The sequence below is a fragment of the Pleuronectes platessa genome, chromosome 10 (assembly GCF_947347685.1).
Source record: "Pleuronectes platessa chromosome 10, fPlePla1.1, whole genome shotgun sequence".
NCBI classification, from domain to species: Eukaryota; Metazoa; Chordata; class Actinopteri; order Pleuronectiformes; family Pleuronectidae; genus Pleuronectes; species Pleuronectes platessa.
Window position 1 is genome coordinate 1,954,489 of NC_070635.1, and position 24,754 is coordinate 1,979,242.

At 46.2% G+C, this 24,754-nt stretch overlaps 1 protein-coding gene across 1 annotated transcript in view; it reads left to right on the forward strand.

The window, feature by feature from the left end:
* Positions 1-22,858, forward strand: part of sema6e (sema domain, transmembrane domain (TM), and cytoplasmic domain, (semaphorin) 6E) — a 66,074-nt gene extending 43,216 nt beyond the window's left edge. The window contains exons 16-19 of the mRNA XM_053432823.1: positions 3,724-3,782; positions 4,207-4,257; positions 7,756-7,911; positions 19,009-22,858. Of these exons, the coding sequence (XP_053288798.1) occupies positions 3,724-3,782; positions 4,207-4,257; positions 7,756-7,911; positions 19,009-20,324 (1,582 nt within the window). The 3' untranslated portion in view covers positions 20,325-22,858. The remainder of the gene's footprint in view (positions 1-3,723; positions 3,783-4,206; positions 4,258-7,755; positions 7,912-19,008) is intronic.
* Positions 22,859-24,754: the final 1,896 nt, after the last annotated feature.

A 24,754-nucleotide genomic window follows, 5' to 3' on the forward strand; every position in this document is an offset into this window, starting at 1 on the left:
TGCAGTTGTTGTTGGACTGTTCTCAGCTGTGGAACGTAGAACCGGGCTGATACGGATCTTTCTGGGATAAAGTCAAAAAAACAATTAGGGAGAAGGAATTTCTGATTCTGATCCACAGCCGATATATACACATAAATAAAACCACATTTAAATAAGCTAGATCTGGAGTATTATTTGGATCTGCACCATATTACAATCACAGATCTTAGTCCTCTAAAGATCTATGATTGTAATTTAACGCTCACAATGTTAAAGGAGATGGAAAATAATATTCCTGGATCTTTGTTGATCTCATTAAATGCAGCTTTCCATCAAGTTTCATGGTAATTTCTGTATAATCATTTAGTTCCCTCGAAGCTGTATTCAGCTCCTGCAGCTGATCTGGGGTCTGGACTCCGATGTGCACGTGTTAATGATCAGTGCACATTCTCGCCCTCAGTGAAAGTTCTTAAAGTCTCAGTCGCTGCACTCGTGAGATGTTTTTTCCGCTGATCTGTGAAATGAAATCAATGTTGTGCCACCGAGCACAAAGAATCTTTTATTATCGACGTCAGGACACAAATAATAATCACACAGCGAATCTGAAACCAGGTGGAAAGAAAAGTGAGAACATTAATACTCAGACGACAGGATTACAGCTCTTAGAATTCCAAACCCCAATGTGTCCTACGAGGGGGGCGTCGCCGAGCCGGTGACAGCACTGGGACCCCGCACTGCAAGGGATTATGGGTAAAAAAGCAGACAGATGGATGAGAGATGAATTCTCGCCTGATGTTTATTCAGATGCACAAACAGCAGAAGGTCAATTACGGTGTCGAGTGCTGACGGGTCTGTCGTGTTCTTCTGAAGTAAAGGTGACCTGTCACGCCACCGGTTAACAGAACTTTACAGGCTCCGGCCCCCCCCCCCCCCCCCATTATTCAGAAAATGGATTTAGTTTATTGTTGCTCCACTGCCGGCAACGTTTGACATTCACTCCCCCGGATGATTTATGTGCCGAGTTTGACACCAAGAGGCTGTTTTCATATTCATCCACCGAATATGGAAAACGTCTCCGCGCTGACCTCAGAATCTGAGTTTCACTCGTGGGCGCAACAAAACGATTTTTGTGACACAACCTGTTCGTGTTCTGTGGTCGTGCAGCTTTCACAGGTGCCATGTGGAAACTCGAAGCCTCCAGAGCACTTAACGGTGAGAATGGACTTTTCAGTGAAGTGGGAAACATCTTGTGTCCGGCAGCAAAACCTTTTAAACTAAAGCTGTTCACATATTCATATATTCGGAGCTTTTTAAATGAGGCAGAAGTGCTCGGTGCTGCCAGCGAATGTACAAACCTCATATTCCTTTATGCCTCCGTGCCGTAAAAAGCCACTTCACTGTGATTGTGTTTGATTCTAAAGGACTCCACACACGTGAGTTGTTGGTTTTTTCCGAGCAGCTCACGACCGGCGCATGTCACCGAGCTCACTTCTGTGTTTACCGCACTTTGCTGGTTTGAATTAAACCCAGAGGATTAAACTGCAGGAGAAGGAAAATGTCACTCGAAGCTGCTTCAAGTGAAATGTAAATAAAATGTGAATAAGTGCACGTGCACATTACTGATGCAGATTGTGGTTGATCCTCTGGTCGGGTTGGAAGGCTCGTAAATAACATTTCTGCTTTACAGGGTTCTGGTTAGCGAGAGGAATTCGTAGAAAAGCTTCTAATCTTTGCATTTTCCTTCTGAATCACTGGATGTTGTTTGCTAATCGGAGAGAGAACAATCACCCTGTGGTTGAACCGGTCACCGCGCTGAGACAACCCGAGTAGCAACGTACCAAAATAAACCTTTTCACTGTGACTCATCCGGACGAGAACAAGCTCGCTGCGTCTCTGTGGATGAGATCAGACCTTTTATGGTCCTGTTGTTGTTTGGCATCGAACACAAACTGTAAAACTACGTGGTCAGGATATTTTTAAGATTTCATTTATTTAGTTTGTTCTTGTCCCCGACTCCTTTGTTCTCTCAATAATAATAACAGAGCGTTTGATTTTGATAATCACCTCCTGTCTTCACCGACCGTGATCGTCCTCAGGAAGGTGCTGGAGGAGAGGCTTGGTTTGAAGTGACTGACAGAGGAAGAAGTTTCTAAACACACGTCACCAGAGTTCTGCAAATTACAATCTGTCATAAACTAATTGACACTAATTTAAAGGATCAACCTGAAGATGAGCCGGATCTGTCTATGACTTGGATTGGCTGTTTGGTCGACCGTCCTGTTTACATTCATCACACCTCAGTTTAGTCTTTTTCATTCTTGGAAGTTCTTCTGTCTCCAAAGTGAACATCTTGTTTCTCTCAGGAGGTGGAAAGTGTGAAGAAATATAAAAATGCACGTGAGAGATCATGTATTTTCCATGCGTGTGTGTGTTTTCCTCACTAATTATAGACGGATGCAGGGAGTGTGTGTTTGCATGCTGTGTAACACACAATATAATGTGCCTGAGCTGTTAGATTATATAAGAAAACTAATTGGTTTGTTATACAAATGACACGCGCGCCCGTACAGTGTGTTTTTTTTCTGCGTGGAGACCGGATCATTGCATTTGTGCGACACTAGAGCCCGTGTCTTATTGTGTTGGGTTCATCTCAACGTGTGGGAGGATTGTTGGCGTTGATGCGGCGAGAACAGCTTCCGCTCAATCTCATTACTCAGCCGCCGAGCGGATGAGCCTCTGATCTGTGATTTGACTCGGAGGTGAAAGATGGCGTATCAATCGTATGCACGTTCCCGTCGGAGGAGCAGTAAATCAATAATTGTCAGATTGGGTTTCTTGTCGGTTTTGCAGGAGAAGGTTCAAAAGGCGAATAAAGAGGCTTTCACATTTCAAACGGAGCGAGTTCAAGATGGGAGAAATTGCAAAAATGTAAAAAATCATTCATGACGGATTTCCTTGACGTGATTGAGCTTTTGTTTGTGCTTCGGTTACCATGAAAAAAACACCAACAAATCAATTTCACGAATGTTCACAAACGTCTTTCTTTGTTTGCATGAGACGCTTCGAGCCGGCGGTGAAAAGTGTTTTTGTGTGAAAACTGTGCATGTTTGTCTTTTGTCTCAGGAAAAGTCCTTGATACCTGAAGTTTGACAACAACACGTAGAGCGCCATGTTTTCAGTTTCCAAGTTTCTCTACTTGCTGCAGAAGGAGGAGAGATACTAATCACAGGGGGTTTTGTGTCGGTCACTATGAATTAACTCGTTTTTTTACTGACATGCTACAATCACACGTTGAGACATTAATTGCAGAGCGGAGACACTGAACTAAGTGAAGCTACCAATTACACCAGCAGTCTCCTGAATAGACTCAGATAAAAGACATGTTGGGAATTAGAAAAGATGCTCAGACCTGCACCAAGGTTTTTTTTGGCAAACAAACAAAATGTGATCACAACTCCTCCCCACGGTGCCGATCCCAGAATCTGCTGAGCACCACAGAGCCGATGATCCTCGGTAGGCTGGTCGTTCTCCTGCAGGTCCGACCACCCACGGCTGCGTCTGGTCAACAACACACGTCAGAGAAACACAAACACTCCGACCTCGGCCACACACAAGACAAACTAAACCTGGTGGGGGAGCACTTACACCCCCTGAGGTGCTTTGTGAGGATCGGACCACTGGCTGAAATGAACTGATGCAAACGTAGTTGATGTCTCTTTTGTCTTTGTCCCCGTGTCTCTGCAGAGGCGGATTCGAACAGGACGTGGAGAGCGGCCACCAGCAGCTCCCTGACACCTGCCACGGTGAGACGGACACACTTCTTCATTCCCACTGATTTACATAAGCAATAAAGAAAGAGGGCGGCGAGCTGTCGAGCGGCAGCGGATCCCGATGTCACAGAAAGTGATTGCGGACGTAACGAATTTCGAACGGAGAGAATTATGATGTGATTCAGATCGTGCTGAAGAAGCTTGAGGAGGAGTTAGTCCCCCCCCCCCCCCCCCCCCCCCCCCCCCCCACGTTCACAGGCCCCGGTGGAACACTGTTCTCAAACTTTGTCTGTTAATCAAGCGTCGGCTCAAAGTCGTTTTCAAGACAAAGGGTTTGTTGTGTTTAGCTTTTAACAGGACAGATTCAACGACACATTAGAATCGATGAGCAGCAGGAATATTCAACAAACAAAAACCTGACTCACACTGATGATGTTGTGTTTTTATGTTTTTTCAGACGTCCTGGCGACAACACGCAAGCAGAACACGGCGCTGGATTCAGCGTATGGTCAGTGGACACGTCTTTTTATATTTCACCTCACAAACACAACTGAGCACCGACGGGTTCACGACTCAGATTCAGATTTTTCTCTACAACAGTTGTGATTTATAGGAAATTAGCATTTGTTTTATTTTGTTTTGACGTTCTGGAGTTTCATTTCGGAGCCTGGGTCTCACTGAAATAGTTTTATCGACAGTTTCTACATGTTATATCGACAACTTCTCACTAAATCAAAAACACGAAGGGTCAAATAATTGTACAGTTTATGTAAAACTTTTATTTGGTGATGAAACTCTAAGTGTTGGGTTTTTGATTCCACAGGAAGTGCATCGACGAAATGAAAATGAGTCATAAGTTTTCCCCCAAATACAGTGCTAGCTCTATTCTGGTTAAAAAGTGGAATACTTTTACTAAGTAAAACATTAAATAACAAAGACTTAACAGTAAAAGTACCATGGACATGATGTACACTATTTATGTACTTGAAATATCTTGAATAACAAATTCCATATGGAGCGACTCTTTCATTGTTACATCTCAAATACATTAAAGTATCATGTACTCGCTCTTAAATCATAATTATATCAACGTTTGTTTTCCCGTGTGTTGTACTTCCTTCTCAGATATTAACACACTGTGATACAACTTTACAAACGCCTCACTTCACCTTATCTTCCATGATGAGTTGAAGATCAGGTTTATCCTGGGACTCTGATATATATTCAGATATATCTTTGTAGTCACTGCTCTTGAATGTTAATCCTCGTGGTTCTAACTCGTTAAAAGCTGCAGAATCCCTGCGTGTGGAGAGAAGCTTCAGATTCATTTACATTCGTACAAAGTAAACGTCTCTTCTCTTTACTTTTAACTCTGGAGGTTACAGACTCTGCTCTGCGGCGGCTGAATGGTCGGTCACCTCTCTCTCTCTCCCTCGGCCGACAGCTCAAACATTGAAGCCATTGTCTGAAGCATCACTCCATTGATGGACTGGGAGCTCTGTCGGCGAGGCTGCCTAATGCCCTGTATCCAGAAGGATCATCATCCCTGTCACGTCCCATTACTCCTCCGCCGGCCACACCGCTCTGCCCCTGGCTCGGCTGGAATAGGAATAGAAACGCCGCCAAGCTGGCCGGGGCCTCGGAGAAGATTGACGAGTTGCTGTTGGTTTCTAACGGCTCAACATTCAGAGCCGCTCGTTCTCAGTCACAAAGTGTTCGTCCGGCCTCATTTGCTTTTCAGCCGCGCGACTCAAACGCTCCGCCTCAACTTTTGGAGGAGTTTTCAAGACTTATCGTCTCTTTGTCACTGAACAAATGATGACACGGGGGAGTTAACGGCCGCGGCTGATCCCGCGCAGTGATTAGTGTCAGCGCCGCAGAGACCCGCCCCCTGCTGGAAGACGTCGGCCATTGCGGCTCCGCAGAACCGTCCATCCTGCGTCTGATCCAGCGTCTCTCTCAGAACAGAGGCCACTTTGTCCGCCAGAGGCTTCGGATCAGACCCCCGACCGTCCCGGGGTCCCACGGTGCCTCAGTGGTGTGTGAAGCTGCTCGAGGAGAATCAACGCCCTGCTGGTAGCGAGGCTTGATGAGGACCCCCCCCCCCCCCCGCCGCTTAATCCCATCAGGCTCCGGCCGCCCGGAAGCTTCACAAGTTTCTAACACACTCAGATTCAGTCTCTGGTTTTTGTTTTGTGTTGTTTACATATTTTTTCGAGCTGATTCACACAAAAACACTTTCAAGTCTCTGCACTGAAGATCAATTATCAGCTTTCCTCGACAGTACCGCTCCATATGCCCGACAGAGCTGTGCCTCGCTCGCCCGCTCTACAAACGCTGGCTCGTTCTCTCTCTCTCTCCTCCCCGTCGCCCAAACAATCGCCGCCAGCAGAGAGGAGGGCTCGAGTCAAACGCTCGCCTGTGTCGGGAATCAAACGCTCCTCTGTTGTACATTGTGCATTCTGTTTTAGTTTTTTTTTTTTTACTGAATCAACAGAAAAAGAGAACAAACGACTTGAAGAATGAGAGCTGAAGTAATGATGTGGTCCTGGAGCTGTTGTCTGAGGCTCCGGGGCCAAACACCCCCTGGTGTTCACTTTTAATTTGCCCGGCGCAGATGGCAAACTGACGGGGCCACTCGTTCACAGGGAGTGTTCTCTACCGGCTGGCAGAGAGAGAGAGAGAGAGAGAGAAAGAGAGAGAACGAGCCCTGCTCCTGCCCACGGGCTGTGAGGGCTGCTAGGGCTTATTAGCGCAGGGGCCCGAGCCAATGGCAGCCTGCCGCTCCCCGGACCTCAAGGACAACAGTGAGCTAATAAAGCAATGGAGATGTGGAGCGTGTCATCAAGACAAATATGTTTGATAATACGAGGCCTCTGGCAGAGCGTTTCTTGGCGCATGTTTGAGAAGACTCCACACGACGGAGGATCTGTGGAAGCGCTCAGCCTGGGTGAGGTAGTGGAAACCAGTGTCTGTTTCAACCAGTCTGTGAAAGCACTTAGTGCAGAGGACACGGAGGAGTTTTAATGGTGGTGGAGTTCAAGGCTGTTATGAAAAAGGAAAAGCAGGTGGAGGAGCTTCACCTGCAAAACTGTAGATTGGGACTAAAAGATGGAGACACTCGCTTTTCACGAGGGTGTTGAAATAGAAATGTGTTTAATCTGGAGTTTCATATTTAGAGATGAGGCCAAACCCTTTGTAACAATTCAAGCATGTTACAGTCATTTATTTGTGTGGTGTGAGATATAATTTTAAATCAATCTATTAATGTTGAGTCTGATCATTTCTGCATGAGAAGTTTGAGAAAGAGAAAATACACACACACAAAGTAAAATACCCACAAGCCATTATTTAACAAATCACGTGATGATGCAGCGATAGAGAAAATGTACACATAATAGAAGATTGATAACAAATCTACACAAAAAATTGTTGACACACCAATAGTTGTTATTCCATAACAGTCTACATATCTGTTAAAATATGGAGAGTCACCATAGATCTACATTCAGGCAGATGTATAGAGAAATATCTATAGAAAACACGTTAAGAACATATGATGGAGGAATTCAATAATTATTAAAACCTTCAGGAGCCACAGTTCTGGTCTCAAGAGCAGAGAGTCGATTTCTCCTCCTCTGGATATTAATATTATTCTTATGTTCTGAAATCTATTATGAATAAATAATGTCTGCTCAGCGAGATCTAACCAAGGGACGGAGGATGTTAGAGTCCTGAAGCCACAGCAGCTTCTCAGAGAATGACCGCGGGTTCGAATCCCCTGCCGACCTTTGACCCAGCGTCTGTGTCTCATCCTGTCGCTCATCACTGCTCTGTGTGTTAACACGTGACCGTCTTCTCTCCACTCAGGACTCACCCTCATTGTTGTGCAGTTGATTGTCTCGGCTGATTCACATTTCACTAATCGCTCACTCTGTCGCCCCCCCCTCCCTCCTTCCTCCTCCTCTTCCTCCCCCCCTCCCCCTCCCCTTCGTCACAACCGCAGGGAAGACCACACCCACAAGCGCCAGCACAACCTATCACGGGGCGGCATCCCCAAAGGAGGCAGGTGACCCTGAAAGAGGTACAGGTCCTGATGGCCCTCCCCCAGTGGGGGAACAGGGGTCACCTGACTCGGAGCCAATCAGTGTGGAGATGGAGGGTAAGGGGGAGGGATGTGTGACCTCAGTGACCTCTGACCTGCCGTGGTTTGCACTGCTGGGCCCCGAACGCCGTCTAACACACTGACCACTAACAAACCAGCAAGAGAAGATGTTTCACTCTGATAGAAACGTTTTCAACCTGCCCCTCATTTTTCTTCTATTTGCTGTTTCTGGCGAATAGTCGATAAAAAGATCTGCTTCAGTCTGAGGCCGACCACTCGTGCACTGCGGTGGTTTGCATGTTAATGTATTTAAATGTTCTTCCAGGGTGAAATCTCTCTTTCATCTTCTCACTAACTATTAACTCTCCAGTTAAAACAATCTCTCAGATCAGGCCGGAGCTCATAACCGACTGATTTCTGCTTTTTTACCGCACACACACACAAAGACACACACACAAACACACACACACTTTGTTTAGGTCGAGCTTGCAGAATATTACCCGGTTATTATCCCCTCATGTTCAACCATACGTCTCAATAGCCGCGGAGGTGCAAGATTTAATGAGTTAAGAAAAAAAATCCTGCACCGACTCTAATTAACTCCTCAAATCAACCTGAGTCTAAACAACGCTGCTCCCTGCTGAACTCTCCTCATCTTTTATTTAGCTCGTCAGCACACGCACACATTCCCCCGATGTTTCACAACACACTCAAAGATTTCAGAAGCACAAACCAGGTAAAGTTTTACGTCCCTCCCCGAGACTCTTCATTTACATTTCTAACTCCCAGTGTACCCAGCACCTCAAACTGGCTTCTCCCCGCTCGGCAAACTCCGACTTTGAATTTCTAATTCACACAAAGTCATGATGTGAAGTTCAGCGTCGCTCCCACGGGACTCTGACTCATCAGGACTTCATCAGTCTGCCTGAAAAGAGTTTTACATGTTCCTCGGATTCATAGTCCGTAATCTAATGTAATATATTAAATCATATTCATACTAAAATTAAACTCCCTTTTGAGCTTAACTCAGCGATATTCAAATCCCCCACAGAACGAGTAAAGCGAATAAAACGTGCATCAGATAAAACGCACACACACACACAAGGATGAGTGGTTTCTACAAACAAGCTTTAATCAGAGACGTGAGAGATAGAAATATTTAGTTCTTTCATTTCACCTCAAACCAATCAGACCAGACGCCCTTCACGCTCAATGTCGTCTTTTTACATCATCTAACATTTTTATAATGTCCACAGTTTTATAATGAACCAATTAACCGAGTACTTAATGCAGCATCCTCACTCGTCCATAATGTTTTTACCGTCCATGCAGACCTCATACTTTAAGATGCAGCTCTCTCTCCCACACAGTCACTTTTATAACACCGCTACCGCCATGGATTCAATCAATTCTTCAAAGACTAATGGGGTCGTGTCTCCCCCCCTTCCACAAAATGACATTGAAAACCGGTTCAGTAGTTTTTCTGTTATTCTGCTGTGAAAGCAGACGATAACAAGTAATAGGTAATAAAAGCAAAACAGCTTCACACTCCAGAAGCTGAGATCATCTTATTTGTCACGTTCCTTTTTTTATCAAAGATGATTAATTGCCTGGTATTTGCCGCTCTAAAGGTTATATTGTTAAAATTTGCTGTTTGTAATTTGCAAAGTGACAAATGTCAAAGTGATCGAGTAAAGTTTCCCCTCTGGACGGGAAACTTTCACTTCACGTATTGTCCACAGCATCTAAAGCCAGGGTGCAGTCCGGCCCCCCCAGTAAATGACATGACCTATAAGAGTCCAGCCAGTTCCTGAATATTTAATTACACCTTGATCTTTATCGGCCGCAGTCTCATTATTTCGTACATTTTTAATGTGACACTTCGCACTCGTACTGATTAACATCACAAGTCAGAGAGCTGTTTAGCCAGGACTGGAAATGCAGGAAAATGTCTCTTTGACCCTCAAATAATCACATAAAGGAAACGAGCTGCACAGCCAGAGACAGAGCTCGGGTCGCCCCCTCCCCCCCCCCCCCCCCCCACAGAACATTTCTCCTCCACGTTCAGGAAGAGGAGTCGGTTTATGGGCACGTCATTCAGGGAGGAGAGGCGGCGTGACGCAGGTCTTTCTCTCTGCTGCTCAGATCTACAGGCACCGAGTCACAGGTCCATAAATCCTCAGCGGGTGAAAGAGGCGTCCAATCTCACAGCCAGACTCGGTGCCTGCAATTATGAGCCACTCAGGCTTAAATGAGAAAAAAAAACACAACAAATAAAAAGCAGCAGGGACCCGAAGCCGGGGGAATCGGACAAAGAGGTGAAGAGGAGGAGAGAGGGAAGGTGAAGGGCGAACAAGAAACAGCCACACAATCTATTTCAGCCAGAGACTGTGGGGCTGCCGCTTCAATCAGAGGAGGCGGCTTGATAAGGAGAGGAGAGAGGAAGCATCACAGCGAAGAGAGGCGTCCTATCTGCCCCACTTCCTGTCCATTCCTCACCAGATATCTGCCCTCGTGTCGGAACCTTCTGTAGACGCTCCGCGGCTCGGTCACAAATCTCCCCGGCAGCCGGCAGGTGGGCCGGCCGACAAGGCGGCGCTGAGATAAAACACAACCGGGCGAGAGAGACGAGGTCACCTGAGGAGATTCTGAGGGAAACGCTGCCGGTAACGCCGGTAAATCGCTCATTGTTGCAAAGAAAATTGACTTCGCTCCTTAGTCTCGACTCCAAATCACATTCATTTGCTGTAACAAAGAGGCAGCTCACCTGCGAGCCATCAGGCCGAGGCAATTTAACGCTAACACACAACCTCCAGCCTTTATCAAGACGCCACCTGTAGATTAAGGACTTCGTTTAGGATTTCAATCGGCCCCTAAGTCGCAGTAATGAGGACTTGAGGCTGGAAGGAGAGAAGATTGAGTAAGTAAAAGATCTGCCCGGTAAAAAAGAGTTAGGAGAGCTCAACACGTGGTTATTAGTCCTGTTGCTTTATGGGAAATAATGTAAAACGTTATTGACGCAGATTAAAAGATAAATGATCCGATGTCGTGACCTTGACTTTGACCTGCAGTGGGCTGATGCTGATTTATCTCTCAGCCTCTAAACAGGCTCCATCCACAGTGTTTGTCTCTGTGAGCAGATGTGGTTTTAATCCAAACAGCTGTCGCCTCTGCTTATGTAACGACTCTGGTTAATGTGAAGAGTCGACAGGATGACGACCTGCTCTGTAATTAATGTGTTTTCAGCTCCGATGGCTCTTAAAGCAAAAAGCTGAGAAGATGAAGTGTTGATGCTAATGAGAGCTGGAGCTGACGTAGATCAGTCAGTCAATCAATCAATCAGTCAATCAATCAATCAGGCCTTTCACATAGAGAAGTGCACTGCAGGATGGTTCTGATAAATAAAACAATGGAATACTGTTAAATAGATTTAAGAAGCTTTAATAGCATTTAGAATGAATTAAAGTAAATAAACTTAGTAAAGAACCTTTCTTTATGACCATTGTAAAAAACGAGTGAGACCAATAACATTATCTGGAATAAAAGTAAATCCAGCTCATACAGACCATAATAATAACTTTATTCATAGAGCTCTTTCCAAAATACAGAGCGCTTTACAAGGGCAGCAAAATAAAACCAACCCGGCCCGGCAAAAATCAAGGAATCACAAATATTGAAAGTCATGAAATTATTTTTAATTAAGTTTTGAGATAGAATCCAATAAAATATAATAAAAAAAACAGGTAAAACCAGGAAAAGGCTCCTCGATAAAAGTCTTTTTTAACAAGGGATTTAAAAGAGAAGACTCAGCTCACCTGAGTTTAAACTAGAATTAGTGTTTATGTGGCTCAGATAATCACACAGTAGAATATTGGCTGAGACGTGGGCGGCTGCACTCGATCGTTCGAACCCCGGTGAGAGATTATTGAGACAAACAGCCGAGGTCAGGACGGGGGATACATCCACCTCACAGCCTCCTCCAGGATCCAGCCTCCTCCAGGTTGTTTGCTCCCCCTCTCCTGCCCTCCATTGTGATTTGACCTTTTCCCTGACTCCTCTGCTCATTTGGATAAACCAGTGTGTGTCTCTGTCTGTCTCTGTGTGTGTGTCTGTGTGTGTGTGCTAGCAGCTAATTTAACTGACGTGCACAGAGAGATGGCTCGATAATAGAATCAAGTGAGGCGGGTGTTTTCCAACTCATTAAAGCTTGACAGGAGTCGAGCAGAAAGTGAACTCGGGCTGAACCTTCACATGAGGGGGCCGGGGGGGGGGGGGGGGGGGGGGGGGCATCGATGCCAGCTCGTTTTCCAGATAGTTATTTATACTTATGAAGACCATGGTAACAGACACATCGTCTGGTCGAGCTCTGACGACACGTCCCCTCAAACCACCACCGAGAGGTTTCTCCTCTTCAACTCACATCAGCGTCACAACTCTTCAAAAATTACTACAATAGTTTTATGTTTAAAATCGTTCAAAAACAACAAAAAGACAATCAAATGTGAGGATGAGGTTGAAAACATGGACTGTAAATAGTGAGACGACATCTCCAGCTCCAAAATTTATTTAGTTCACAAACAAACATCAATGTCATGAAACATAACTAAATTGACTCAAACCACCTCTGAGAAAAATGAATTTCAAGTTTACTCAGACTTTTTTTTTTTTTTTTTATCCATCTGTTATTCTGAAGCCAGCCACCAGGGGGTCGATTAAGAAGATTTGGCTTCACTTTCATGGAGCCTGTCATGTCGTCCATCTTTATTTACACAACATGGTTCAGAGGAAATAAACTAAGTCGCACATTGTCACAAGGTTGTAGAAGAAGAGACAAAACTAGTTGCCTTGACATCAGAATTAATTAAATAATTCATAATAATTCAAAAAAATATATTCAGGCCTTTACTTTGAATTTTAGAAGTGATTTTGAAAAATCAACTGTTGCTCTTTTAAAACCATAAAGCGTGTTTTTAATTTTAACATCTTCAAATTGCTTTGACCTGACAGGATTCTCTAAAACGTTTTAACACAACTCAGGGTGTGACACGGACACACACTCAAACACACCCACACACACACCTCGGTCTCCCTGACTCACACTCGTGGTGTAATGATCATTAAAGGTCAGGCAGACACACACTTTCCCTTCGCTCACCAGCACTTTTCAGCGATCACAAGTGACATCATGCTTTTTACTTTTCTTTGAAAACACACTGCGCCGCACAAACTCACCTCGACAACATTACACACACACACACACACCGAACACTTCACTCTCCATCCCCGGCACATTTTAATGGCTCTTACCTCCGTGTGGGCCATGAGAGCTCAGCTCGGTGTCGGGATGGAGAGCGATCAGCTGATCCACGGGGCCCACAGTGATCAACCCCCCACCTGCGTCCCGGCTCTTGGTTCTAACCCCTTACCCTCAACCCTGTCTCATTGACCTCTGGGGGGGGGGGGGGGGGTGTCCCTCCGGAGTTTTACCTGCCTGTGTTTCCTCTCCTCTGTTTTAGTCGGACTAACCCTTTAGCTGCACCTGCCTCCTTTGTTGAATTCCCCCCCACTGACCCCCTTTCCCCCCCGACCTGCCTTTCTGGATTCACTGAGCTCAGACGTCTGAGTGACAGTTTCTCCGTCTCTTAAAGCAGCAGTTCACTCCAAAGACGAGTCCACCAGGAAACCAGTGATTGTTATTAATGGTCCCATCATTTTCTTTATGATTTGCTGTATGTTCTTGATACTCGAAGCTAGAACAGAGTGATTTGTAGAAGCTATAGAGCCGGACTTTGGCGTGGACTGTCTCTTTAAGCCGGTTGGTAAAGCCAAGACTCTTCCACTGCAGCCGGCTCCTCTCAGATCAGACCATCAACAGGTGGAGGTTTGCACTGGAACAGTTTTTGATTTACCAGCCTCCGAATGGCAAATTAACACTCTTTCCTTTTTTTGTTTTTTTAAGTTTCTGATGCAACTGCATGTAAAGAGGAAAAAACAAGAACTCCGCCCTGTGCATGTGCTCGGCCCGGTTCACCGGCTCCATGAGTTCATCAGAGGTTCATTGAAAGGAGTTTCTGTTTCCTACTTGGTGACATCTCATCACGCAGATAGTTTTGGTTTCACATTGATCTGGAGATATCTGCGACGTTTGCCTCCTCCCCAACGTGATCACATCCCTATTGGTAAAATATTGGCATCTATATTTACTTGGCTTTGTGCTTGAGTTGTTGTTTTTATGACGACACCCCACTTCAAATATGATTTTTAAAGCTTCAATCAGCACAAACATTCACGTCCGTGTGCAGCCGAGTGGCGGCAGGGACTGATGTCTCCAAACCTGGACGATCAAAACCAAAACTATCTTTTTCTCTTTCGCCTTTTTCTGTGCAGCTCCTTGAGAAAACCTGATTTTCCCTTCAAAGCCCCGACCGGGTACAGACAGTGTGGCGCTGATTGCCAGATGCCACCTCACACTTAATTTACCAGCATTCAATCAAACCTGTAATGAAATCTATTCTCTGTATGCACCGGCACACCTGGAATGAAATGCACTTCTCATCACCACTACTTTTCAATTGGAAAGGATCTGTTAACATTACACCGCGTCACCTTAGCTCCTGCACGTATATTACACCTCATCCAGTTGGCTGAGCACTGAGGGGGAATATTATGCAAATTCCTAATAACAAGTGTACATGATTGAATTCACCCAGTCAGTCCTGCACACACACACACACACACACACAGAGTGCTTTTACTCAGTGTGTGTGTGTGTGTGTGACGCACACAATCACGCTCTGTCTGTTAACCACGTCTGTCAGCGACAACAGACGTCAGGAATTAAAACTGTCAAATTACTGAAACTGACAGCGACGAGCCGGATTAAAAAAAAAAAAAGGGAAAATGTTTAATTTGTTCCATTCCTCGACCTCAGGGCGTCTCCCAGGAGTTCAATTGTGTTTTTTTTATTTCTTTTAGTGTGGAAGAAATGAATCTGCAGCATTAGCAGGAAGACGAGGGATATGAAACTCGGGGCCATTTTGTCTCATTGACTTCTCGTCGGGATGGAGGATCCATTAAGGGAACAATAACATGCACTTGTAAACTCGTGGAAGCAGAAAGTAATTTGGAGGCTATTCTGAAAAAGCATCTTCGCTTGACGAGTCGTCCTCAGGTTTGAAAAGTGTTTAAACGCACCCTTGAGGAAAGTCTGATATAATGGAAAAGTCATATGCTAAAGAAAAAAGTTGTTCTGTTTAAATCACTTGGTATCTGACCTTGATATAAAAGTAGCTGTTCCCTCGCAGCAGTGTTTAAAATTCCGGCATTGTACAGTTCAGATGCTTTGAGAGCGAGAGAGAGAGAGAGAGAGAGAGAGAGAGACACTTCAAAGTGCTCAGATTGCCGGTAATTGGTGTCATGGAAGAAGCTTATGGCTGCTGTGTTGTTAACGAAGCAGATTTGGTCTTGCACAGACAGTAGCCATTTTACTTAATCACTTACTGTAGTTATCACTTCCATTGTAATTAGTTTTTCAGACTCAACTTAATCACCTGCAAGGGGGAGGATAGGGGGGGGGGAATCAGACATAACAACAGACAGTCTTTATTTCCCTTATGCCCCCAAAAAAAAATAACATCACCAATTAGTAAGCTGCAGCTCAGGCAGCGCGGTGTAGAAACCTGTTTACGTAACCTGCCGCACCGTCTATTTTTATCCACATGGATGCAGAAGTGTTTCTCCTCCTGCGGTTGTGAGGAGCAGCACCAGGTTCTTCTCCCACCACATCACATCACAGCAGCAGAGCTTCAGAGCTGCAGCAGAGTGATGGTCTGTCACCGAGCCCGTCACGTCTGTCTCTCACTCCTCCTCCTCCAGACGAGCTCCTCACACACACATTCACTTGTTATCTCTAACTCGCCCTCTTTTCTTTCTGCTCCGTGGCTTTCATCCTCCCTTTGCTCCGCTCCTATTGATCTCTGAGTCCTCCCCTCATTCACTCGCCCTCTTCATCGCCAGTTTGTCACCAAGGTTGAGTTTCGTCCCTTCATCTCCTCTTTTCTTTTCTTTCCCCTGCCTGTCACCGTCCCTCTCTCTCTCTCCCTCCCCTCCCCTCCCTTGACTCCACTCACGCAGCCCATCTGTCTTTTTACCTTTTGGCAGACTTGGGTATCTCTATATTAAGCCGTCGCTGGGCTGAGAGCTCGGCACAGAAATACAAAGAGACGGTTTTAGAGACGGGAACTTGACTCTTGAACCGTGTTAAACGTGGAAGGGAAGTTGTGAGATGAGCGTAAAGCTTTGTTAATTATCGCTTCGAACATGAGGTGACGATTTTCTCCTCGTCAACTAACTTTAAAATAAAAGTACTCATGAAGTTTCAAACCCCAAATGTTGAGTTTCCACGTTCTGGTGAAGCACGGCGAAGAAAGCCAAGAAGTTGGGTACAGTCGGCCGTCGCCTCCTGTTCGCCGCCGAGCTGCTCGCCAGGCTGTCGGTGTGATTCACCGTGAGATGATCTGAGTGTGACCGGTGGCACCGTATGTCCCAAACACCCGATGATTGAGTCATCCGACCTGCTGGTGAAGCATGTTGTGACAGGTCGTTTGTCGGCTCTGGATTTGTTTACCTCAGCTGTGTGTCTCGCCCCCCCCCCCCCCCCCCCCCCCCCCCTCGTCGAGCCACTTGACTCATTCCCCCTCGACCGGGAGGACGCCCTCAGCCGCCTGGTAGCCGGAGGTCAGGCAGGGCGCCATGGTCCAGAGGGAGCAGATGAGTCACAGGTACCAGAGAGCCGCTGGGGCGACAGGAGGCAGGAACCACACTGAGATGGAGGCTCATTACCAAAAGGTGCATGAAGCTGCCGGGACGCTGCTCGGGTATAATCCAAAACTCACAACTGTGACTTTGCCGCAGAGCTGATTGGCAGCCGGCGTAATGAGACAAAAGAAAACTGTCCAAGAATAAAAGAGGAGGCTTTAACAGGCTCACTGCTGCACCACTTTTGATTGCCTCTCCCACTGGGATTGCAATTATGATTTATGACTCTTTAATGTGGTCATAAGTCCAGGCAATCATAAGAATAAATGGCGAAAAAGTGAGGATTTTAATTGGAAAGCTCTACTCAAAGCTTTATATCCAGAAAGATTAGATAGTGGACTACAGTACCTCTGTGGGGGGAACAGCTAGAGAATGAATTCAATGATACTCGATGATGAGATACTAATCCTCCACAAGCACCTGCACAGACGTCTGCCTCCGGATAATGACGAGTGAAAAGAACTTCACAAGTAACTTCAGGATTTAAACGATAAGCTTTAAACTGTCGGCCGGGAACTGTGTACACACGCAGATCGGATCAAACCTGGATGGATTCAGATTCTGTCCTCGTCTCTAATGAGATTCAGTCAAATTAAAGCCGCGAGGACGACAGGAGGCAAACGGCTCGTCTCTCCGTCTCCTGCGTTGTGGTGTCGGGCGTCTTTCTGGGCTCGAGGAAATTAGATTTAGTTTTCACTCGTTTGTCTCTAGGGGATTTCTAATGAGATTTGACTGAAATCTAACGACTCTGATCAGATTTCCCTCCTCTGTAATATCCCCTAATATTTTCCCTCTAATCAACACACAACCTCTGAGGAGGAACTCTTTGACCCTTTTGACTTAGTCATTACCTTTTAATAATGTTCACTCAGAACTCTGCGTTAGGTTTTATTCACACCGTCCTTTCCACGAAACATGAAATCCATCCAAGAGGTTTGTCTCGAAGGGATCAAAGAATTAAGTTTTGAAGCATTTGAGTTGTTTTTGCAGCTTCGTCACGTAAAATATATCCGCATAATTCTGGAGTCATGGCAGGAGCGATCAATCATCTGGCAGAGTTGGATGATATTAATGATTCTGTGACTCTCTGAGCCAAAAGCCTCGTGTTACTTTTCCTGTTATCAATATATCTCCACCTCACGATGAACTGTTTATCACCACGGAGAAAACACTCTGCTAGATTCCATCCAGATCGTCCACTCCATAACTCGAGAGATGAATTTCTAAGCCGGACTATTCTGGACCCAAGAGCCGTCGTCCTGTCAAGTCCGGGTCACTTAATTCAGGGGAAAGATTAAAATCTGCTCCTCTGAATTATTGAGCCGATCTGCTCTTCGCTCGCCCACCGATCATCACCCTCGTCATCATCACTCTGAACATCTTATGAACTCATCAGCGAGGCCTGATTTAGAAATCATCACTTTCCATTTTCCTTCCTCATCGAAGCTTTCCTTGAGCTGTCGGAATTAACCTGTTTTGAACACCTGCATGTTTCCCCCCCCCTCCCCCCCTCTGCGCTGCTCCGTCCTTCCCCCTCTCCCCCCCCCCCTCCCGTCCCCCACCTCCACAGACTAATCAGTTTCACAGAAATTGTCATTAAGGGCGGAGAGAAGGGCCTGACACCCCAGATGGCGGCAGCCTCTTGCAAATGAGCTCTGATTATAAGAGGTGGCAGGTTTCACTCTTCTTATCATCGCTGCCTTTCACGCCATTAGGCAAACACTCTGCTAGGGTCACATCACCCAAGGACGTTTACACGGTAGATTTACCTCAGCTAAGTGACCTTGTGTTCGCGGTGCACTGTCGCACAGGCTGTCCCCCTAGGCTTCATTTTGAAAGAATTTGACAACCTCATTTGGGTCCGTGTTGGCAAAGGCGTCACACTCGGTGAGCTATTGGCCGGTGCTGTTATTTTTGGCTCGTTCATCAAGCCAGGTGCTCGCGCCCCCGATCCCGACACTGGAAAGCAAAGTCTGTGAAAATGATATCAGGTTCCTGCTGCTCTGCTTCCATCAATATTTAAAGCTGTAGCTCATTTCAGAGTTTATTTCTCACCGGCCCGGGGAACGCTCGGTCTCCGCCGGTCTGTGGGGAGAGCTCAGGTCCGAGGGAGTCGGTATTGATCTATTAACAGTGAAGGGGAAGGGAGCAGAGAGCTGAGTTCAAACACCTCTCCCATGCTGGTTCTCACATCGAGAAATCCCTGTCAACGCAACCTGTCTCTCCCAGCTGCTACTTGACCTACATTAGCTCTTGAATGTTTGTGTTTTGCTTTTTCTCTCTCGGCTCAGTCTGCAAAGCTCTTAACCTTTTCCTCAATCTGTTTCTGTTGTCCAGGTGTGAGGCGACCACCAGACCTGGAGAAGACCAACCACAGTGTTCATTACACGCTCCTGATCGCGTGTGTGTTGGTGGCCTTCGTCCTCGGCGCCTTTCTCTCCGGCTTCCTGGTTTCCTGCTACTGCAACCACTCGGGTCACAAGACCAAGAAGCTGGCGAAGGATCCCGAGGTTCCGATTCCACACGCCCTGTCCCTCCGCAGCCTGGCCAAGCTCAACGGCCTCCTGGACAGCCAGAGTAAGGATGACAAGATGGAGGTGTCATCGCCAAAGATCTACAATTCTTTCTTCACCAACAGCAAGGAACATCACCCACCAAGGAGAAATGGCCACCATGGCATGACAATGGGAGACCTGGTTCACCCCCACCATCACCACCTGCACCACTCCTCAGAACTCTCCGGTCTGCCGACACCCGACTCGACCCCAGAGCTTCCCATAAAGAGCATGAAAGCCTTCAAGAACCAGTGGGAGAAGAACCAGAATTGCAACAATGCCAAAGACCCAAAGTCCCACTGCGGCGGCTCCAGGCCCAGTTCAGCCCTGCTCCACCAGCAGGTCTTCCCCTACTCCCACAGCCTGTCCAATGGGCAGCCACTGGTTGGGGGTCACCTCCTTTCGGATGAACGTAAAATCCACAATGTTGAACGTGTGCTATCCCAGCAGCCCTACCCTGGTTACTCGCAGAAAGTGATGGAGGTGACCTCGCTGGATGAGCTCCTGAAGCACATCCATGATGCAAGCAGCAGTAAAAACTCCCAGTTAATGAGCCCATCGGGTCTGATGGCCAGTGGTGGTGGAGGCCACTTAGCCTTCGCCAACCGAATCCAACCTCAGATCCCGGAGACAGAATCTGCCCCTTACTACAGCTCGTCAACTTTACCTCGAGACAGCCTTACCCGACGCATGGATGTTCCTCCGGACATCCCTTCACACCACCAGTCCACTCTGGAGAGGAGGCACTCCTCCCAGAGGCACTCGCTGATCGCTGCAGCCGCCAAGATGCCAGGTGGAGGTGGAGGAGGGGGAATGATCCCTCGCCAGCACAGCTTCAGCCAACGAAACGGTGGGCCCCACCAGCCACCCCCCCTCCTGGCACGGATGAACTCAACAGGCAGCGCGTGTGAGGTTCACTACCCCCTCATCCCCAACGGGTACCTGGCGCGCCAGCACAGCTACGCCGGAGAGCAGGAGGTCCCACACAGGGGCGCCATCGTCCGCCGGGGCTCCTCGCTCAAACCCGACGTCCCTCCCAAACCTTTGTTCATACCTGCCACGTCCCCGGTGAACCAACAGGGGAAGTTCAACTACTGAGGAGGTTCTCTCCTGGACTAGAGGAGGTTCTCCCTCGTCGGGTCTTCTCAGAGGACATTCTCTTTGAAGGAACCCAGTGGGTTTGAGGTTGCAGACCTTGACAAGAAAACACAACCTATCACGTGACAGCCAGTGTCACTGTGGACAAAAGCCTCAACCAAACTTGTTTTTCCCACTCTTTTTGTCCAGCGAATATCTTTGTACCATATTGGTATTGCTCAGCTACTTGCTTATTATAGAACCGCTGACTCGGGTGACGCGACGCCACCTCCTTATATTAGGCTGCCAATGTCCTCAGTGTGGATTTACAATGCAACTTAGTTTTTGGACACATCGATGTTGGAGAAACGAAACTCATCCGTCATCTCGAACACTTCAAAGCCGGAGGCTCCTGCGATGCGTAGATTCAGGCTTTTGCTTAACCTTTTCTGATGTAGTGTTGGTAACCAGTCCCCCCCCCCCCTCCCCCCCGCCCCACCCTCGAATGTGTTTATATTATGCATGTGTGTGTATATATATGTGTGTTTATATCCACACCGTATATGTATACATATACATTTGCAGTATATGTAACCTGTGGTGAAAAGTCAGCAATTTCCCCCCCGAAAGTAGTTATGTCTTGGCCTTACTATACTCTTTCATCTTTGGGCATATCAAACGATCCCCCCCCCCCTGCACACTCTTAAGAAGTATCTTCATCATGCACTTCATCATCACAGCTCATTGTCAAGTTGGCTAAAAAAAAAGAAAAATGAACCAAATTAGTTTGTGTCGACAAGAGAAAGGAAATACTTCAACAAAGCAGCTACTCTCGTCCCTTCTCTCTCTCTTCTGTCCCCGTTCCAGCAGATGTCAGGTCAGCCGCGACCGAATCGGGTCCATTTAGGTTCCTCCAGAATGTTCCTGTGACACTGGTGCTCCACAGAATTCAGAGGGTTTAGTTTCCTCTGCAGTGGAAGAAACACAAAAAAAAGAAATACTGTATTCTCAAGTGACAAACACGCCACCTGGCAGAGTGAACACGACACATAGAACGGATTGCAAGTATTATAATTATTAACTTTGTGACTATTGGTTGTAAATAAAGGAATAATTACTAGCCAAATTTTAACTGTATGTGTAAATGTGTGCCTTATTTAATAATAGTGTGTGACATGGGGGTAGGGGTTAATGCAAGGGGCTCTGATGGCTACTATGCTCCAGTATATTGTTGGTGTTTCATTTTCTATGGTCGTCAGTTCGTGTCATACAGTATCTATTGTACATTTGAAGAGTTTCATTCCAGAATGAATTGTCATTTAAAAAGTTGTCTGATAAACTGGTAACTGTGAATATGATTGTAACACTTATTATTGTATCATATTTTATGTTATATCTTGAGTATATTGAGCCTTTTTCTTTTAGTTTTTTTTTTTTTTACAAAGGAATATTTTACAAATTATCGTCTCTTTTTTTCTAAGATTGATGGAGTTTTGGAATGAAACCCTTCATTTCGCTTTGTTGTTTTGTTTTTTGTTGTTGTTAATTTTCGCATCCCAGCAGTGTGAGCCTGCGGTCGGTCACTTTCCACTGGGAGTCACTTCCCCTACTGGTGCCATTGTTATTTTTCTTTTAGAAGTAGTGTGAGCATCTCTTTGGAGTTCTGCAGGAGCAGTTCACGGTTCCTCTGAAGCTTGACCTTCAGACCTGTCCCCGTTTCTACAAGTCACATCTAACCGATGGATAAAGCTAAGATGTTGCTTCGGCTTCTGAAGTTCTTATTCAGAGGAAGAAGACGATCTAGTTCTGGTTTAGATGCAAGAGACACAAGTCTGGACACGATGGTCGATTCGGACAAAAATGTTAAAACCTGGAGAAGTGCAATGAACATCGATCCCACAAGTTGAGTTTGTCTCTTGGGTCGATTCTTAGGAAGTGATTGGTGGACCAGGTTCCCTCTGCTGAGGTTTTTCCCTCAGGGATCACGATGTCAGTCAGACTCGTCAAAGCCACAGTCGAGTGGAACCATGATCCATTCTGTGAACACAGCACTGCGCCACTCACTGTATCTGAAAGGGTTTCGTATTGATTTGAAATCTCCCCAAAGCTCATTGGACCCAATGTAGAGTTGATCATTCATCCAGTTAATGAAGGAAAATATAACTGACCACACTGTTTGTTCTTCAGGGGGAAAAGAAGTAGATTTAGCTTTTCACACCACAAATATAAAACATGCAACTTTGGTTTTTGAAGGTCCCGCCCGTACTGTTCCATAAGAGGAGCTGCTGCCATGTTTGAAGAGTGTGTGAGTTTTTCTTTTATCTGCCGGTGACAGATTGAATGAGAAAAGAAGCGGTGCCGCCTCTGACGTCTGAATCAGAATTTGATTTGGTGTAAATACATTCTATCTGGACGGGGTCTCATGGATTCAGTATTGTTTTTCCTTTTTCTGTTTGATTTTCAGACTGCGCCTCTTGAATTAATATGAATTTGGTCTCACGGAGAAAAAAAAACATTGTATGTCTCTTATACTAGGAATAAAAATGAAAACATGACGTGTCTCACTGGTGAATGTGTCAAAGTGTGAAGTCTCCAGGTGATGCATGAACACAAACACAAATATGGCGACGCCTGCGAGCTAGTTCTGGCAGGCAACTCGAGCGGCGCTGCGCCAATCAGGTGTCATACATCATGTGACATACATCATGTGACATACCTCAATCTCCACAACCATCTTAATACACACCCACCTTATCAGGTGGTCTATTTAACCAGAGAGACATTTCCCATCAACCCCTCTTGCTCGCACTGCTGCTGCAGTATTGCTACCTGTTGCTTCAGCGTCTCAGCCGTTGACCAAGTGACCGTTGTTCCTCCGTGGGTCGTTGTCTCTCTCAATCCGAGTAATTCCTCCTCTGAAGAAGTTCGCTTTATTTCCGAAATTTCGGCTCGGTCCTTCAAGATTCACTACGTGTGAATCTGACGTCAAGCGTCTGCGCCACGACTCCCGCGGGCCTCTCAGCGCGCACCACATCCTGGAGGAGCTGCGCACCCGAAGCGTTTAATTCATCGGGTCTGAGCCACGAGTTAGTTTCAACTACTTCTTGACTGAAGGCGGCTCCGCGAGGCCGAACAAACGCTGGTAGCAGCGTCACTGACGGCAGCTTCGCTGACGGATTCTTCCCGGGACATCTCTGCTCTACCAACTTCTCCCTCACCGCGGGATGTTGTCCCTCGGAGGCAGAGGAAGCGCGCCTGGATCCGCTGGGGCTTTCATCCTGTCTCCTCTGCTGAATGAAGTCTGCACTGAACGTTATGAATGAAACAATTCAGGCTGGAATCACACGCCATCTTCCCGGCACGTGATGTAAACAAAATTACGGGACCGGCTCGTGTTATAGTACTTCCTGGTACGTCACTCCAGCAGGATTATGGGAGTTGTAGTCCAATCTCCAGCCATGGGTCTGAAGCTTCTGTCTCCTGACAACAGTACCTTTCCCAAAGGAATCAAAGGCTAGCAGGTAATATGTTTTGTTATTCCGGAAACTTTCAATTATATAATATATATGTGGGTGGAGTGGTCTTCCTCCAACCAAGGGTTGGGGTTCAATCTTGTGCAGGGTGCTGGGCCCTCAGGTGGGCCCTCATAGATGTTGAATGCAATAATTATAAATAACTTGTATATATGACTTTCTTATGACTTCTGGCATGCGATGATTTCGCAACGGACGTGCCATGTGCTATATTTATCGCATTGCACATGCCCGAGTTTCAGGGATAGGAAGGGAGCGAGATGGCTCACTCCTCAGCTACTTCCATCAGCACCTCCGGTAAAACAAAGTTTATTACAGCTGCGCGAATAACACGCGCATGAGGTAACTAACGAATGAACGAATATTAAATTCGCGGGCAACTATTTTGTCTTCGGATTGTCAACTACAATCTGGTCCACTTTGAGGAAGTGCACCAGAAAATTCTGGACATCCTTCATTGGATGTGAGAGAGTGGTGGTTTACTGTTGTGTTAAGACACCACAACACTTCTGTGCGCAGCGTTGTCGTAAGGCCTGCATGATTATGGCCAAAATCATAATTACGATTATTTAGATCAATATTAATATCATGATTATTCATACATTTTAGGAACAATATATTTTTATAGCATTTTCATGTTTAAAGGCACAAGAACACTGCTTCACTTCCATGTTGTGCTACATTCCAGCTAATGTACACATCTTTCATTAGGTCCTGGGCAATCGACTCTCCTGTCGGTTCTTATGGGAAAAAATGACGTCTGTAAGCATCGACTCTTCATTGCAAATTACAATCAATGCAGTGAATTGTCAGGGACATGTACGGCTCCATTGTTGTGCTTGATCATTGCTCACAGTATTTATTGGACACATGTCTTTGGCCAAATGAAATGCGATCGCATCAGTTATTCCAGTGTGT